Source organism: Myxine glutinosa, chromosome 5 (genome assembly GCF_964187855.1).
Source record: "Myxine glutinosa chromosome 5, kmMyxGlut1.1, whole genome shotgun sequence".
NCBI classification, from domain to species: Eukaryota; Metazoa; Chordata; class Myxini; order Myxiniformes; family Myxinidae; genus Myxine; species Myxine glutinosa.
Window position 1 is genome coordinate 116,715,928 of NC_136265.1, and position 19,546 is coordinate 116,735,473.

The 19,546-nt window shown below is 46.1% G+C and overlaps 1 protein-coding gene across 1 annotated transcript in view; it reads right to left on the reverse strand.

Moving 5' to 3' along the window:
* LOC137427200 (uncharacterized) overlaps window positions 1-19,546 on the reverse strand; it is a 165,467-nt gene extending 145,921 nt beyond the window's left edge. Inside the window, exon 1 of the mRNA XM_068116460.2 lies at window positions 19,350-19,546. Coding sequence (XP_067972561.2) covers window positions 19,350-19,469 — 120 coding nt within the window. The 5' untranslated portion in view covers window positions 19,470-19,546. The remainder of the gene's footprint in view (window positions 1-19,349) is intronic.

The following is a 19,546-nucleotide window of genomic DNA, read 5'->3' on the forward strand; positions in this document are numbered from 1 at the left end:
CGCGTGGGCAACGCAAGTCACATGCAGCAAGTCCGGGAAGAGTTCTTTCAGGGCATGGCCGGCCTTGATCATATAGGCCGCGGCGTCGCTGACGAGGACCTTGAGGCACTCCGGCTTGAAATCAGGCCAAAGATAGCGCAGCGTGTCATTGACTGCGCGCACGATCTCCCCGGAGTTGGTCTTCTCCAGAAACATGCACTGGACGAGGTGGGGACAAAGTACCCCTCCTTGGACAAGCGTCCCGCGATGATGTTGGCCACATATCGACCTGCCGAATCGGTCGTCTCGTCGACGGACAGCCAGATGGGCTGCTGTCCGAGGTCGGCACGGATCCCCGCCAAGGCCTCGTCGTAGCACTTGTCGAGGTAGTGCTTTCGAATCCAGCTTTCATCGGGGATCTGGAGAGTGATGTGCTTCTCCAGGAACGACCGGAGGGCAGGGTTTTCCAATTTCGACCATGGGATGCCAGCGGCCAGCATGGCCTGGCACAGCTCCTGAGCCACGACGTCGCACTTGTGCCTCTTTCCGCCACCAAAGTCCTCCATGGTGGCTTGCATGACCGTCCTCTTCTTCTTCAAGGCCAAGTTGTTCTTGTGGCGGTCTCCTCGGACATGTTGGGCCAGCTCAGACTTCTGCTTCACCCGGAAAGTCTTTTCACAAGCTCGACAGAAAGCCGTGTCACTCGACACGTACTTGAAGGTGGCCCCATCGCCGCCAGCGTTGAATTCCTTCAGCCACTTGTCACGAAGAGCAGCACTCATCTTGATAGAAGACTTGTTCACACTTTGTGTACACTCTCTCACTGTAGTACACCGCCTCACTGCTGTACACGCTGGGGACGCAACGCACGCAAGTGGACGCAACGTTTTGTTTTTGAGATCGATCGCAGTTAAAAATTTCGATCGCAGTTAAAAATTTCGAAAAATTCCCTAATTTTTTTTAGCATTGCCAGACATTTTCGACCAAAAAGGGCATTTTATTTTATTTTTCCCGAAAAAGGGCGAAATATTTTTTTTCTCTGAAAACAGCAAAATATTTTTTTTGCGCGCAAAAAAGCGGTTTTATGTGAAAATATATTTTTTATTTTTTCACATAAAAATCCGATGTGCAGTCATCACAAATCCCTACACTTCCCACCGAAAGCAAAGTTGATGGCATTTCATCACAAATCCCTACACTTCGCACCAAGAGCAAAGTTGATGGAGGGTCATCACAAATCCCTACACTTCCCACCGAGAGCAAAGTAGATGGAGAGTCATCACAAATCCCTACACTTCCCACCGAGAGCAAAGTAGATGGAGGGTCATCACAAATCCCTACACTTCCCACCGAGAGCAAAGTAGATGGAGTGTCATCACAAATCCCCACGCTTCGCACCAAGAGCAAAGTTGATTGAGTGTCATCACAAATCCCTACACTTCCCACCGAAAGCAAAGTAGATGGAGTGTCATCACAAATCCCCACGCTTCGCACCAAGAGGAAAATTGATGGAGGGTCATCACAAATCCCTACACTTCCCACCAAAAGCAAAGTTGATGGAGTGTCATCACAAATCCCCACGCTTCGCACCAAGAGCAAAGTTGATGGTGTGTCATCACAAAGCCCCACACTTCCCACCAAGAGCAAAGTTGATGGCATATCACAAATCCCTACACTTCCAACCAAGAGCAAAGATGATGGCATTTCATCACAAATCCCCACGCTTCCCACCAAGAGCAAAGTTGATGGTGTGTCATCACAATTCCTTACACTTCCCACCAAGAGCAAAGTTGATGGCGTGTCATCACAAATCCCTACACTTCCCACCAAGAGCAAAGATGATGGTGTGTCATCACAAATCCCTACACTTCCCACCAAGAGCAAAGTTGATGGCATTTCATCACAAATCCCTACACTTCCCACCAAGAGAAAAGTTGATGGCATATCATCACAAATCCCTACACTTCCCACCAAGAGCAAGATTTGATGGCATTTCATCACAAATCCCAACACTTCCCACCAAGAGCAAAGTTGATGGCATATCATCACAAATCCCTACACTTCCCACCGAGAGCAAAGTTGATGGCGTATCATCACAAATCCCTACACTTCCCACCAAGAGCAAAGTTGATGGCATTCCATCACAAATCCCAACACTTCCCACCAAGAGCAAAGTTGAAGGCATTTCATCACAAATCCCAACACTTCCCACCAAGAGCAAAGTTGATCGCATATCATCACAAATCCCTACACTTCCAACCAAGAGCAAAGTTGATGGCATATCATTACAAATCCATACACTTCCCACCAAGAGCAAAGTTGATGGCATTTCATCACAAATCCCTACACTTCCCACCAAGAGCAAAGTTGATGGCATTTCATCACAAATCCCCACGCTTCCCACCAAGACCAAAGTTGATGGCATATCATCACAAATCCCTACACTTCCCACCAAGGGCAAAGTTGATGGCATTTCATCACAAATCCCTACACTTCCCACCAAGAGAAAAGTTGATGGCATATCATCACAAATCCCTACACTTCCCACCAAGAGCAAAGTTGATGGCATTTCATCACAAATCCCAACACTTCCCACCAAGAGCAAAGTTGATGGCATATCATCACAAATCCCTACACTTCCCACCGAGAGCAAAGTTGATGGCATATCATCACAAATCCCTACACTTCCCACCAAGAGCAAAGTTGATGGCATTTCATCACAAATCCCTACACTTCCCACCGAGAGCAAAGTTGATGGCATTTCATCACAAATCCCCATGCTTCCCACCACGAGCAAAGTTGATGGCATATCATCACAAATCCCTACACTTCCCACCAAGAGCAAAGTTGATGGCATATCATCACAAACCCCGAAACTTTGCACCGAGCAAAGTTGATGGCATATCATCACAAATCCCGACACTTCCCACCGAGAGCAAAGTTGATGGCATTTCATCACAAATCCCTACACTTCCCACCAAGAGCAAAGTTGATGGCATTTCATCACAAATCCCGACACTTCCCACCGAGAGCAAAGTTGATGGCATTTCATCACAAAGCCCCACACTTCCAACCAAGAGCAAAGTTGATGACATTTCATCACAAATCCCTACACTTCCCACCAAGAGCAAAGGTGATGGCATTTCATCACAAATCCCTACACTTCCCACCGAGAGCAAAGTTGATGGCATATCATCACAAATCCCTACACTTCCCACCAAGAGCAAAGTTGATGGCATTTCATCACAAATCCCAACACTTCCCACCAAGAGCAAAGTTGATGGCATATCATCAAAAATCCCCACACTTCACAACCAGAACAAAGTTGATGGCATATCATCACAAATCCCCACACTTCCCACCAAGAGCAAAGTTGATGGCATATCATCACAAATCCCAACACTTCCCACCACGAGCAAAGTTGATGGCATATCATCACAAATCCCAACACTTCCAACCAAGAGCAAAGTTGATGGCATTTCATCACAAATCCCTACACTTCCCACCAAGAGCAAAGTTGATGGCATTTCATCACAAATCCCTACACTTCCCACCAAGAGCAAAGTTGATGGCATTTCATCACAAATCCCAACACTTCCCACCAAGAGCAAAGTTGATGGCATTTCATCACAAATCCCCACGCTTCCCACCAAGAGCAAAGTTGATGGCATTTCATCACAAATCCCAACACTTCCCACCAAGAGCAAAGTTGATGGCATTTCATCACAAATCCCCACGCTTCCCACCAAGAGCAAAGTTGATGGCATATCATCACAAATCCCTACACTTCCCACCAAGAGCAAAGTTGATGGCATTTCATCACAAATCCCAACACTTCCCACCAAGAGCAAAGTTGATGGCATTTCATCACAAATCCCCACGCTTCCCACCAAGAGCAAAGTTGACGGCATATCATCACAAATCCCTACACTTCCCACCAAGAGCAAAGTTGATGGCATTTCATCACAAATCCCAACACTTCCCACCAAGAGCAAAGTTGATGGCATTTCATCACAAATCCCCACGCTTCCCACCAAGAGCAAAGTTGATGGCATATCATCACAAATCCCTACACTTCCCACCAAGAGCAAAGTTGATGGCATTTCATCACAAATCCCAACACTTCCCACCAAGAGCAAAGTTGATGGCATTTCATCACAAATCCCCACGCTTCCCACCAAGAGCAAAGTTGACGGCATATCATCACAAATCCCTACACTTCCCACCAAGAGCAAAGTTGATGGCATTTCATCACAAATCCCAACACTTCCCACCAAGAGCAGAGTTGATGGCATTTCATCACAAATCCCTACACTTCCCACCAAGAGCAAAGTTGATGGCATATCATCACAAATCCCTACACTTCCCACCAAGAGCAAAGTTGATGGCATTTCATCACAAATCCCTACACTTCCCACCAAGAGCAAAGTTGATGGCATTTCATCACAAATCCCCACGCTTCCCACCAAGAGCAAAGTTGATGGCATATCATCACAAATCCCTACACTTCCCACCAAGAGCAAAGTTGATGGCATTTCATCACAAATCCCCACGCTTCCCACCAAGAGCAAAGTTGATGGCATATCATCACAAATCCCTACACTTCCCACCAAGAGCAAAGTTGATGGCATTTCATCACAAATCCCTACACTTCCCACCAAGAGAAAAGTTGATGGCATATCATCACAAATCCCTACACTTCCCACCAAGAGCAAAGTTGATGGCATTTCATCACAAATCCCAACACTTCCCACCAAGAGCAAAGTTGATGGCATATCATCACAAATCCCTACACTTCCCACCGAGAGCAAAGTTGATGGCATATCATCACAAATCCCTACACTTCCCACCAAGAGCAAAGTTGATGGCATATCATCACAAATCCCTGCACTTCCCACCAAGAGCAAAGTTGATGGCATTTCATCACAAATCCCTGCACTTCCCACCGAGAGCAAAGTTGATGGCATTTCATCACAAATCCCCATGCTTCCCACCACGAGCAAAGTTGATGGCATATCATCACAAATCCCTACACTTCCCACCAAGAGCAAAGTTGATGGCATATCATCACAAACCCCGAAACTTTGCACCGAGCAAAGTTGATGGCATATCATCACAAATCCCTACACTTCCCACCAAGAGCAAAGTTGATGGCATTTCATCACAAATCCCTACACTTCCCACCGAGAGCAAAGTTGATGGCATTTCATCACAAATCCCCATGCTTCCCACCACGAGCAAAGTTGATGGCATATCATCACAAATCCCTACACTTCCCACCAAGAGCAAAGTTGATGGCATATCATCACAAACCCCGAAACTTTGCACCGAGCAAAGTTGATGGCATATCATCACAAATCCCTACACTTCCCACCGAGAGCAAAGTTGATGGCATTTCACCACAAATCCCTACACTTCCCACCAAGAGCAAAGTTGATGGCATTTCATCACAAATCCCTACACTTCCCACCGAGAGCAAAGTTGATGGCATTTCATCACAAAGCCCCACACTTCCAACCAAGAGCAAAGTTGATGGCATTTCATCACAAATCCCTACACTTCCCACCAAGAGCAAAGTTGATGGCATTTCATCACAAATCCCCATGCTTCCCACCACGAGCAAAGTTGATGGCATATCATCACAAATCCCTACACTTCCCACCAAGAGCAAAGTTGATGGCATATCATCACAAACCCCGAAACTTTGCACCGAGCAAAGTTGATGGCATATCATCACAAATCCCTACACTTCCCACCAAGAGCAAAGTTGATGGCATTTCATCACAAATCCCAACACTTCCCACCAAGAGCAAAGTTGATGGCATATCATCACAAATCCCTACACTTCCCACAGAGAGCAAAGTTGATGGCATATCATCACAAATCCCTACACTTCCCACCAAGAGCAAAGTTGATGGCATATCATCACAAATCCCTACACTTCCCACCAAGAGCAAAGTTGATGGCATATCATCACAAATCCCTACACTTCCCACCAAGAGCAAAGTTGATGGCATATCATCACAAACCCCGAAACTTTGCACCGAGCAAAGTTGATGGCATATCATCACAAATCCCTACACTTCCCACCGAGAGCAAAGTTTATGGCATTTCATCACAAATCCTTACACTTCCCACCAAGAGCAAAGTTGATGGCATTTCATCACAAATCCCTACACTTCCCACCGAGAGCAAAGTTGATGGCATTTCATCACAAAGCCCCACACTTCCAACCAAGAGCAAAGTTGATGGCATTTCATCACAAATCCCTACACTTCCCACCAAGAGCAAAGGTGATGGCATTTCATCACAAATCCCTACACTTCCCACCGAGAGCAAAGTTGATGGCATATCATCACAAATCCCTACACTTCCCACCAAGAGCAAAGTTGATGGCATTTCATCACAAATCCCAACACTTCCCACCAAGAGCAAAGTTGATGGCATATCATCAAAAATCCCCACACTTCACAACCAGAACAAAGTTGATGGCATATCATCACAAATCCCAACACTTCCCACCACGAGCAAAGTTGATGGCATATCATCACAAATCCCAACACTTCCCACCAAGAGCAAAGTTGATGGCATTTCATCACAAATCCCTACACTTCCAACCAAGGGCAAAGTTGATGGCATATCATCACAAATCCCTACACTTCCCACCAAGAGCAAAGTTGATGGCATTTCATCACAAATCCCAACACTTCCCACCAAGAGCAGAGTTGATGGCATTTCATCACAAATCCCTACACTTCCAACCAAGGGCAAAGTTGATGGCATATCATCACAAATCCCTACACTTCCCACCAAGAGCAAAGTTGATGGCATTTCATCACAAATCCCAACACTCCCACCAAGAGCAGAGTTGATGGCATTTCATCACAAATCCCTACACTTCCCACCAAGAGCAAAGTTGATGGCATATCATCACAAATCCCTACACTTCCCACCAAGTGCAAAGTTGATGGCATTTCATCACAAATCCCTACACTTCCCACCAAGAGCAAAGTTTATGGCATTTCATCACAAATCCCTACACTTCCCACCAAGAGAAAAGTTGATGGCATATCATCACAAATCCCTACACTTCCCACCAAGAGCAAAGTTGATGGCATTTCATCACAAATCCCAACACTTCCCACCAAGAGCAAAGTTGATGGCATATCATCACAAATCCCTACACTTCCCACCGAGAGCAAAGTTGATGGCATATCATCACAAATCCCTACACTTCCCACCAAGAGCAAAGTTGATGGCATATCATCACAAATCCCTACACTTCCCACCAAGAGCAAAGTTGATGGCATTTCATCACAAATCCCTACACTTCCCACCGAGAGCAAAGTTGATGGCATTTCATCACAAATCCCCATGCTTCCCACCACGAGCAAAGTTGATGGCATATCATCACAAATCCCTACACTTCCCACCAAGAGCAAAGTTGATGGCATATCATCACAAACCCCGAAACTTTGCACCGAGCAAAGTTGATGGCATATCATCACAAATCCCTTCACTTCCCACCGAGAGCAAAGTTGATGGCATTTCACCACAAATCCCTACACTTCCCACCAAGAGCAAAGTTGATGGAATTTCATCACAAATCCCTACACTTCCCACCGAGAGCAAAGTTGATGGCATATCATTACAAATCCCTACACTTCCCACCAAGAGCAAAGTTGATGGCATTTCATCACAAATCCCAACACTTCCCACCAAGAGCAAAGTTGATGGCATATCATCAAAAATCCCCACACTTCACAACCAGAACAAAGTTGATGGCATATCATCACAAATCCCCACACTTCCCACCAAGAGCAAAGTTGATGGCATATCATCACAAATCCCAACACTTCCCACCACGAGCAAAGTTGATGGCATATCATCACAAATCCCAACACTTCCCACCAAGAGCAAAGTTGATGGCATTTCATCACAAATCCCTACACTTCCAACCAAGGGCAAAGTTGATGGCATATCATCACAAATCCCTACACTTCCCACCAAGAGCATAGTTGATGGCATTTCATCACAAATCCCAACACTTCCCACCAAGAGCAGAGTTGATGGCATTTCATCACAAATCCCTACACTTCCAACCAAGGGCAAAGTTGATGGCATATCATCACAAATCCCTACACTTCCCACCAAGAGCAAAGTTGATGGCATTTCATCACAAATCCCAACACTTCCCACCAAGAGCAGAGTTGATGGCATTTCATCACAAATCCCAACACTTCCCACCGAGAGCAAAGTTGATGGCATTTCATCACAAATCCCCACGCTTCCCACCAAGAGCAAAGTTGATGGCATATCATCACAAATCCCTACACTTCCCACCAAGAGCAAAGTTGATGGCATTTCATCACAAATCCCTACACTTCCCACCAAGAGAAAAGTTGATGGCATATCATCACAAATCCCAACACTTCCCACCAAGAGCAAAGTTGATGGCATTTCATCACAAATCCCTACACTTCCCACCGAGAGCAAAGTTGATGGCATTTCATCACAAATCCCCACGCTTCCCACCAAGAGCAAAGTTGATGGCATATCATCACAAATCCCTACACTTCCCACCAAGAGCAAAGTTGATGGCATTTCATCACAAATCCCAACACTTCCCACCAAGAGTAAAGTTGATGGCATATCATCACAAATCCCTACACTTCCCACCAAGAGCAAAGTTGATGGCATTTCATCACAAATCCCAACACTTCCCACCAAGAGTAAAGTTGATGGCATATCATCACAAATCCCTACACTTCCCACCGAGAACAAAGTTGATGGCATATCATCACAAATCCCTACACTTCCCACCAAGAGCAAAGTTGATGGCATTCCATCACAAATCCCTACACTTCCCACCGAGAGCAAAGTTGATGGCATTTCATCACAAATCCCTACACTTCCCACCGAGAGCAAAGTTGATGGCATTTCATCACAAATCCCCATGTTTCCCACCACGAGCAAAGTTGATGGCATATCATCACAAATCCCTACACTTCCCACCAAGAGCAAAGTTGATGGCATATCATCACAAACCCCGAAACTTTGCACCGAGCAAAGTTGTTGGCATATCATCACAAATCCCTACACTTCCCACCGAGAGCAAAGTTGATGGCATTTCACCACAAATCCCTACACTTCCCACCAAGAGCAAAGTTGATGGCATTTCATCACAAATCCCTACACTTCCCACCAAGAGCAAAGTTGATGGCATTTCATCACAAAGCCCCACACTTCCAACCAAGAGCAAAGTTGATGGCATTTCATCACAAATCCCTACACTTCCCACCAAGAGCAAAGTTGATGGCATTTCATCACAAATCCCCACACTTCCCACCGAGAGCAAAGTTGATGGCATATCATCAAAAATCCCCACACTTCACAACCACAACAAAGTTGATAGCATATCATCACAAATCCCCACACTTCCCACCAAAAGCAAAGTTGATGGCATATCATCACAAATCCCTACACTTCCCACCAAGAGAAAAGTTGATGGCATATCATCACAAATCCCTACACTTCCCACCAAGAGCAAAGTTGATGGCATTTCATCACAAATCCCAACACTTCCCACCAAGAGTAAAGTTGATGGCATATCATCACAAATCCCTACACTTCCCACCAAGAGCAAAGTTGATGGCATTTCATCACAAATCCCTACACTTCCCACCAAGAGCAAAGTTGATGGCATATCATCACAAATCCCTACACTTCCCACCAAGAGCAAAGTTGATGGCATTTGATCACAAATCCCAACACTTCCCACCAAGAGCAAAGTTGATGGCATATCATCACAAATCCCAACACTTCCCACCAAGAGCAAAGTTGATGGCATATCATCACAAATCCCTACACTTCCCACCTCAAGCAAAGTTTAATTAGAGAGTTCATAGAACACTCCAATTCGGTGAACTGGTGTGTACCCCGGTTTAGAATAGGTACACAGTGTCCCTGCATGTTGAAAGAGGCGACTAAAAGGATTGGCATCAGGAAGGGCATCCGGCCTAAAACATTGCCTCAAAAAGGGAACCATAAATAAAAAAATTAATAATCACCTTAAGAGGCCTGGGTGGTTTTCTAAAGGTGGTTAGAGGTCTAAAGGTGGTTATTATATATATATAGAGGCTATTTTTCCCCGCAAAGCGGGGGTTGGCCTTTTTCGGGAACCGTGGTTGTTGTTTTTTGGTCCCCTTTCGAAGCAATGTTTTTACGGCCGGATGCCCTTCCTGACGCCAACCCTTTTTTGCCGCCTTTAACGACAAACAGGGAATTCCCAGTGAACTGGTACTCAATTAGCCGACCTCGGAAGGATGACAGGCTGAGTCAACCCCCCTGGCGTTAATTCAGCGATCGACCGGGATTCGAACCCAGGATCCTGGGATCCTAAGCCGGCACCCTAGCCGCTAGCCCAACAGCTAGGGTGCCGGCTTAGGATCCTAGGATCCTGGGTTCGAATCCCGGTCGATCGCTGAATTAACGCCAGGGGGGTTGACTCAGCCTGTCATCCTTCCGAGGTTGGCTAATTGAGTTGACAATTACAATCCCTCCAAAAAGGGAACCATGACAATTACAATTACAGATGGGCAGGGCACAGCTCGAAGTACCCCGTGGGGGACCTCACTCCCTCTTGTCAAAACTCAAGGTGGGGAACCCGATCGGAGCATGGGTGGAAATCACTCCATTTATGACGACGAAACGTCTGATGCCCCACGTGGAGATCGGTTTCTCAGGTTTGGGACATGGAATGTCAGGACAATGACAGGGAGATCAGGAGAAGTGGTGGAAGTATTGGTGAGAAGAGTGGACATATGTTGTGTGCAGGAGACAAGATGGAAGGGAAGTGGTGCGAGAATGGTGACGGGTAGGCAGGGACAGAAATACAAGTTTGTGTGGCAAGGTTGCCCAGAAGGCGTGCATGGTGTTGGTGTCCTATTTTCTGAGGAGTTTGTTGACAGTGTGGTAAGTGCGACGAGAGTGAGTGAAAGGTTGATGATGGTGAAAATGATGATTGGAAAGCTATTGGTGAACGTCATCGCGGGATATGCACCGCAGGTCGGTCGGAGCGAAGAAGAGAAAGACAAGTTCTGGTGTGCAATAGAGAAGCTGATGGAAAACGTGAAAGATGAGCAAGTTGTTGTGGTGGGAGGAGACCTAAATGGACATGTGGGAAGGAGATTAGAAGGAGTATACTCAGTTCCAGAAAGAGGATAATAAGCTGGTTACATACACGTCAGGTGGGTCGACGACATCCGTTGACTACCCGATGGTGCGTACGCGAGATAGGGGGCACCTCCAGGACACAAAGGTGATCCCGGGGGAGGAGGCTGTTTCACAGCACCACTTGGTTGTCTGCGACATAAGGGTGAAAGGTGTGAGGAGAGCACGGTGGGTGAAGTACCAACCGAGAATAAAGGTGTGGAGGTTGAAAGAGGTGACAGTCAGGTAGGCATTAAAAGAGAGGCTGAGTATGGTAGAGGCTGATGTGTCTTTTTTTGTATACAAGATCGAGGCTCGTGAAAGAGCTAACATTCGTCACACAAAAAGTCAAACCGACACATAAAACAAAGAATAAGGGGAGCGGCAGACAAGATGGGGAGAGAGGGGGAAGGACACAAAACATTTGAGAGTAGGGACATCGAGAGATCTGTGGGAGGGAGAGGGCTTGGGGGCAGGGGAGAGAGATATAAAACATATGGACACTGCAAGGCCTTCCAGGAAAGAAGTTGGAATTTCAAAAAAGTGTATCTGGGGTGATATCATCCAGACACGACGGGAGTTGTGGGAGATATGTTGAAGGCAGCAGGAAGTTTGGGTGTGAAGAGAATGACAGAGATCTGTAATCTGGTGGTGAAAGAAGGTCGCATTCCAGTGGATTGGGAACTGAGTACCCTCGTCCCTCTATACAAGGGGAAAGGTGACCCTCTGGAGTGTGGCTCGCACCGAGCGATAAAGTTATTGGAGCATGGAACAAAGGTATTGGAAAGGGTGTTGGAGAGGAGGATGAGGAAGAAGGTGAAGATCGATGAAATGCAGTTTGGATTCATGCCAGGAAGAGGAACGACAGACGCGCTCTTTATTGTGAGGCAGTTGCAGGAGAAATACAAGGAGAAGAGGAAGAAGTTGTTTCTTGGGTTTGTTGATCTGGAGAAAGCATTCGATAGGGTTCCACGCGATGTATTGACATGGGCATTGAGGAAGTTAGGAGTGGAGGAATGGTTGATCAGAGTAGGGATGGCAATGTACAAAAGAGCGCGCACAGCTGTAAGGACGAAGGACGGGAACAGTGGTGAGTTTGTTGAGGTGAAGGTGGGAGTGCATCAGGGTCGGTACTAAGTCCACTACTATTTGCAGCTGTGATGGAGGTGCTGGCTCAGAACGTAAAGGAGGGTTTACCGTGGGAGTTGTTGTATGCAGATGATCTGGTGTTGATTGTGGAAAGTATGGATGGACTGAAGGAAAAGATGAACAAGTGTAAGGAATGTATGGAGACAAAAGGTCCGAAGGTGAATATAGGAAAGACGAAGGTGATGGCATGTGGTAAAGCATGTGGTGAGGTGGAAAGAACTGGGAAGTGGCCATGTGCTATGTGCAGGAAGGGTGTCGGAGTGAACTCCATTCAATGTACAATGTGCGCTGAGTGGGTTCATCAAAAATGCAGTGGTATGAGAAAACATTAACCAGTGTGGCAGCTACATTCAAATGTAAGGTGTGCACAGAGGGAGCTGCAGATGGAGGAAATGTTGAGTTGGATCTTGGAGACGGCGTGAGGCTGGAAGGTGTGAAAACATTTTGCGACCTTGGAGACATGCTGAATGGAGAAGGTGGATCAGACTCGGCAACGGTTGCTGGAGTGAGATGTGCATGGAAGAAGTTTCGGGAACTGAGTGGCGTGCTGACGAGGAGGGGAGTGTCGTTGAAGCTGAAGGGAAAGGTGTATGCTGCATGTGTGAGAAGTGTTTTGATTTATGGGAGCGAGACATGGGTCATGGATGTAGAGCAGCAACGAAGGCTGGAAAGGGTGGAAATGCGAATGGTTCGGTGGATGTGCGGAGTATCATTGAGAGAGAAAGACAAATGATGAATTGCGAAAGATGATGGGAATAGAGCCTGTGATTGATGCTGTGAAGAGAAACAGGTTGAGATGGTTTGGTCATGTGTTGAGGAAGGATGAAAGTGACTGGTTGAGAAGAGTGATGGAAATGAATGTAGAAGGAAGTAGAGGACGGGGAAGACCGAGAATGACTTGGCTAAAGATGGTGGAAGCAGAAATGCGGGCAAGGGGGTTAACAAGGAGAGATACAGAAAATAGGGCAAAATGGAGAAGATTGTCATGGGGACCGCAAGGCTAACCCCCGCTCTCACAGGGAAAATGGCCTTAAAATGCCTGTTGTTGTTGTTGTTGTATGGAACACCTTACCACACATCGTGTTTCAGTATATAATTCCATTGAAATAAAATGACTTTTAAAGTGCGTATAAAAACATATTGCAGAAGTTTAGCACCGTTGATGCAGTCCTTATTTAACCTGTCCAAGCACTACAAAACTGTAGATTTTTTTAACTACCAAAAATCCCTCTCCCTCCCACAGATCTACCACTGTCCCTGTTCCCTCCAGTTGGTGCTTCCCCCTCTGCCCCCCTGTTGTCTCCCGCTCCGATTATTGTACGTTTTATGTGTTTTCTGTTTGTGTCTTTGGGTTTTATGTGTTGCTCTCACACGAGCCTCGACTTTGTGTACAAAAAATAAATAAATAACAAAGGCGATTTGTTTTCTGCAGTGTTTAAATATAAAATTCAATTTAAACAAATTAAGATTTTAAAGGTCATATGAAAAAACATGATCCAAAATTGAAAAATCGAAGTCCAACCGATTGTGCGGAGTTCTGTCTTGCATTCATGTGTCAGAACAATCAGCTGGGTGATAAGGGAGGAGTAGCAAAAATTTAACAGAGAGACGGATGGACAGACAGAGACATCCAGACATCATGACCCATTCTATAAGGTAATCTCTTCGAGAATTGAGCTGAGATAACCTCAACATTCTGCCACTTCTCACTGCCCATGTGCAATCGGGACTAATTCAGTCAAAATACTGCGAAACTACTGGTTCGTTTTCCAAATCAAACTTCCAATAGTGTTCAAAATACTACTACTACTACTACTACTACTACTACTACTACTACAACAACAACAACAACAACAACAACAAGCATTTTAAGGCCATTTTCCCTGCTAGAGCGTGGGTTAGCCTTGCGGTCCCCATGACAATCTTCTCCATTTTGCCCTATTTTCTGCATCTCTCCTTGTTAACCCTCTTGCCCGCATTTCTTCTTCCACCACCTTAAGCCAAGTCTTTCTCAGTCTTCCCCGTCCTCTACTTCCTTCTGCATTCATTCCCATCACTCTTCTCAACCAGTCACTTTCATCCTTCCTCAACACATGACCAAACCATCTCAACCTGTTCCTTTCCACCCTTTCCAGCCTTCGTTGCTGCACTACGTTCATTACCCATGTCTCGCTCCCATAAATCATAACACTTCTCACACATGCAGCATACACCTTTCCCTTCAGCCTCAACGCCATTCCCCTCCTCATCAGCACGCCACTCAGTTCCCGAAACTTCTTCCATGCACATCTCACTCTAGCAACCGTTGCCGAGTCTGATCCACCTTCTCCATTCAGCATGTCTCCGAGGTAGCAAAATGTTTTCACACCTTCCAGCTTCACGCCGTCTCCAAGATCCAACTCAACATTTCCTCCATCTGCAGCTCCCTCTGTGCACACCTTACATTTGAATGTAGCTGCCACACTGGTTAATGACCCTCTCAGACCACTACATTTTTGATGAACCCACTCAGCGCACATTGTACATTGAATGGAGTTCACTCCAACACCCTTCCTGCACACAGCACATGGCCACTTCCCAGTTCTTTGCACCTCACCACATGCTTTACCACTTGCCATCACCTTCGTCTTTCCGATATTCACCTTCAGACCTTTTGTCTCCATACATTCCTTCCACTTGTTCATCTTTTACTTCAGTCCATCCATACTTTCCGCAATCAACACCAGATTATCTGCATACAACAACTCCAACGGTAAACCCTCCTTTACGTTCCGAGCCAGCACCTCCATCACAGCTACAAATAGTAGTGGACTTAGTACCGACCCCTGATGCACTCCCACCTTCACCTCAATCTCACCACTTTTCTCGTCCTTCATCCTTACAGCTGTGTGCGCTCTTTTGTACATTGCCATCACTACTCTGATCAACCATTCCTCCACTCCTAACTTCCTCAATGCCCATGTCAATACTTCGCGTGGAACCCTATCGAATGCTTTCTCCAGATCAACAAACCCAAGAAACAACTTCTTCCTCTTCTCCATGTACTTCTCCTGCAACTGCCTCACAATAAAGAGCGCATCTGCAGTTCCTCTTCCTGGCATAAATCCAAACTGTATTTCATCGATCTTCACCTTCTTCCTTATCCTCCTCTTCAACACCCTTTCCAATACCTTCATTCCATGCTCCAATAACTTTATCGCTAGGTACGAGCCACACGCCAGAGGGTCACCTTTCCCCTTGTATAGAGGGACGAGGGTACTCAGTTCCCAATCCACTGGAATGCGGCCTCCTTTCACCACCAGATTGCAGATCTCTGTCATTCTCTTCACACCCCAATTTCCCGCTGCCTTCAACATATCTCCCACAACTCCCGTCGGCCCTCCCGCTTTTCTACTGTTCATTGATTTTATCGCTTCCTCAACTTCCTTCTCAGTTATCTTCTCTGCCGGTCCTAAAACTGAGGTTACTCTCTATGTTGCCATCCCATTCATTCTCTGTATTCAACAGTATTTCCATATGTCTCCTCCATATTCCTTTAATTCCATCTGAGTCCACAACGATTTGTCCCACTTCATCCTTCAAGCAACTCACCCCCATCACATCACACCTCTCTTTCGCTATCTGCTTTGCAATCCTGAATACCGCTCTCTGACCCTCTTCCGAATCCAAGCATTCTCCGAACATTTTCCTACATGCCTCCTGCGCCTTTGCTACCTCTTTCTTTGCAGCCTTCTTGGCTACCTTATAACTTTCATGCTCTGCTTTTTCTGCTCCCGTACCCTTCGCCTTCGACCACTCCTTGAACTTCTTCCTCTTCTCGTCAATCCTCTTTCCAACTTCATCATCCCACCACCATGTTTCCGAGTGCCTCGGTGGTCCTTTTGTCCATCCACATACCTCACCAACGGCTCCCAACAGACTATCTTTCATTTACATCCAACCATTCAAGCTCAACCACATCATCCTCTACCCTACTCATTCAAATATAACGTTCAATTTAAATTAAGTTGTTCCTCGATCATAAACCGAGTTTGCAGATGGACAGATAGAAGTGAACAAGTTGCTTAATCCTGCTTTTCACTTCGCATGCACTGAGTAAGATTTGCAAAAAGTTCCACCAGTAATAATCCAATATGCGATTTTGAATAAAACGGTTTTTCCCGTTTTGACCCGAGACCCAAAGCCCCACGTTGGGGTGGGGGTGGGAGAGGGTGAGGGTTAAACCATGAACGACACCAGAAGGTGCCGCAACGTCCAAAGAATCTTTAAATATTTCATACCTCACCCCCAATGTTGATTGTGTGCGCGCACGCACACACACACAGTTTCATTAAAAATGTTTTAAATGAGCCCGAAATTACACTTTTTGGGTATTTCACATTTTGACCCTGGCCAGTAGGTGGGTCCATACATGACACTACTCTTGCACCTTCTTGCCACGTGGTGAACATAACTACCAAGTTTGATGAATTTCTCGACAAGCGTTTATGTTCGGAGGAAATAGCGTGACAGTTGTTTTTTCAAAAAGTGTGGGGGTAACGAGAGATGGCCTGATGGATCAGAGTCATTCCAGATCAAACTAGTTCTGACCTGATTGGGATCCCTCGTGGAGAAGAAGCATTTGTTAACCATCGCGTAATGAACTCCCATATTTACACAAAAATCATGTGCAGTACATCGGATCCCAGTATTGTATTCCATGACCATGGAGGTTACCAATCCCATTTTATTCTAAGGCCATGGAGGTTACCAATCCCACCATTCTATTTTAAGGACATGGAGGTCACCAATCCCACCATTATATTCTAAGGCCATGGAGGTTACCAATCCCACCATTCTATTTTAAGGCCATGGAGGTCACCAATACCACCATTCTATTCTAAGGCAATGGAGGTTACCAATCCGACCATTCTATTCTAAGGCCATGGAGGTCACCAATCCCACCATTATATTCTAAGGCCATGGAGGTTACCAATCCCACCATTCTATTTTAAGGCCATGGAGGTTACCAATACCACCATTCTATTCTAAGGCCATGGAGGTTACCAATCCCACCATTCTATTCTAAGGCAATGGAGGTTACCAATCCCACCATTCTATTCTAAGGCCATGGAGGTTACCAATCCCACCATTCTATTCTAAGGCCATGGAGGTTACCAATCCCACCATTCTATTCTAAGGCCATGGAGGTTACCAATCCCACCATTCTATTCTAAGGACATGGATGTTACCAATCCCACCATTCTATTCTAAGGCCATGAAGGTTACCAATCCCACCATTCTATTCCAAGGATATGGAGGTTACCAATCCCACCATTCTATTTTAAGGCCATGGAGGTTACCAATACCACCATTCTATTCTAAGGCCATGGAGGTTACCAATCCCACCATTCTATTACAAGGCCATGGAGGTTACCAATCCCACTATTCAATTCCAAGGCCGTGTAGGTTACCATTCCCACTATTTAATTCTAAGACCGTGTAGGTTACCATTTCCAACATTTCATTCCAAGGCCGTGTCGGTTACCATTCCCACTATTTAATTCTAAGACCGTGTAGGTTACCATTCCCACTATTTAATTCTAAGACCGTGTAGGTTACCATTTCCAATATTTCATTCCAAGGCCGTGTAGGTTAGCATTCCCACTATTCAATTCCAAGGCCGTCGGTTACCATTCCCACTATTTCATTCCAAGGCCGTGTAGGTTACCCTTCCCACTATTCAATTCCAAGGCCGTGTAGGTTACCATTCCCACAATTTAATTCAAAGGCCGTGTCGGTTACCATTCCCACTATCTAATTCCAAAACCGTGTGGGTTACCATTCCCACTATTTAATTCCAAGACCGTGTAGGTTACCATTCCCACTATTTAATTCCAAGACCGTGTAGGTTACCATTCCCACTATTTAATTCCAAGACCGTGTAGGTTACCATTCCCACTATTCAATTCCACGGCCCTGGAGGTTACCATCACAGCAATGTTGACCATTGTTGATATTCATCTTGATTCTTGTGCAGCTCAAGTCGAAATGTGTCCTTCCTGTATTTCTTCTCCACCGTCGGATGGGTCAGGCATCAATAAAGGTGTGCACACCTTTACAGTTTGTGCACACCTTTACAGTTTATGCACACCTGCACAGTTTGTGCACACCTTCACCGTTTATGCACACCTTCACAGTTTGTGCACTTGCATTCTTGATTATTATTGCATTCAAAACCATTTTTGTATTTTCATAATAATCCATCAACAGTTATTTTTAGAGGATGCGGTTCATCCGCCTGGGAATCATTTGGGTCCATGACATGTGATACATTGATGGTTGCGTTGGATACGGTCAACACGTCCCCGCAGGCTCTCCTTGCACATCCCTGTCGATAGTTATATGTTGTGCAACCTATGGTTGGTAGTTAGTCCATGCTCCATCTTTTAAAAGGTGAGAATCAAGCAAGGAAGCAGCAAAGTACCACTTAGATATAAAAACCTTCCGTATGACTCGGACGGGATTGGAAGGGTCAATCTCGCCCGACCCTCCAATGGTCACACCACCGATTGTGTTTGTGGTCACCTGGCCGTACGTGCTTCGTGAAAATCCGGCTAATCGAGACCGTGCGGCGTACGTGGGCCGAAGGTGAGAATTCCGAGGAAGGGATCAGGTAGACATGACCCCATGGACTGGACATGGACGCCGATGGACATGGACGTGGACGCCGACACGTCCTCATCGCTCAGATCGAGGCCTCATTGTAAAATAAATAAATATATATATATATAATCATTTGGAACAAATATCAACCGGCTCCGTTTAACAAGATCTGCAAACGTCTGAAAATATGACTCGGGTCTCGAAGATCGCTCTGAGGGAGCATCAACATGAAGCCCAAGAGGCCGATAGAGCGCTGGGGTCGAGGCCTCGGATACATGAGGAGCCGACATGATGCGATGGCGCCGCGGCACGCACAGCCCGAGTCGGTGCCGTGGGGGGGACGGGCGATGTCGCAAGGCCCTTACCTCACAAAACGCGCGGCAGTACTCGGCGGCCGCCAAAGGGCCTTGGTGCAAGCGGCCGGCCAGGTCGGCGAGGCGGCCGGACAAGGCTCCGCGGGCCTCGTCTATTGTCCTTTCCTCCATAACGCTGGGCAACCAGGCCCGTTTCGCTCCCTCCCCTTAACCGACTCCCCTCCTCTACATCGCTCACTTCCTCGATC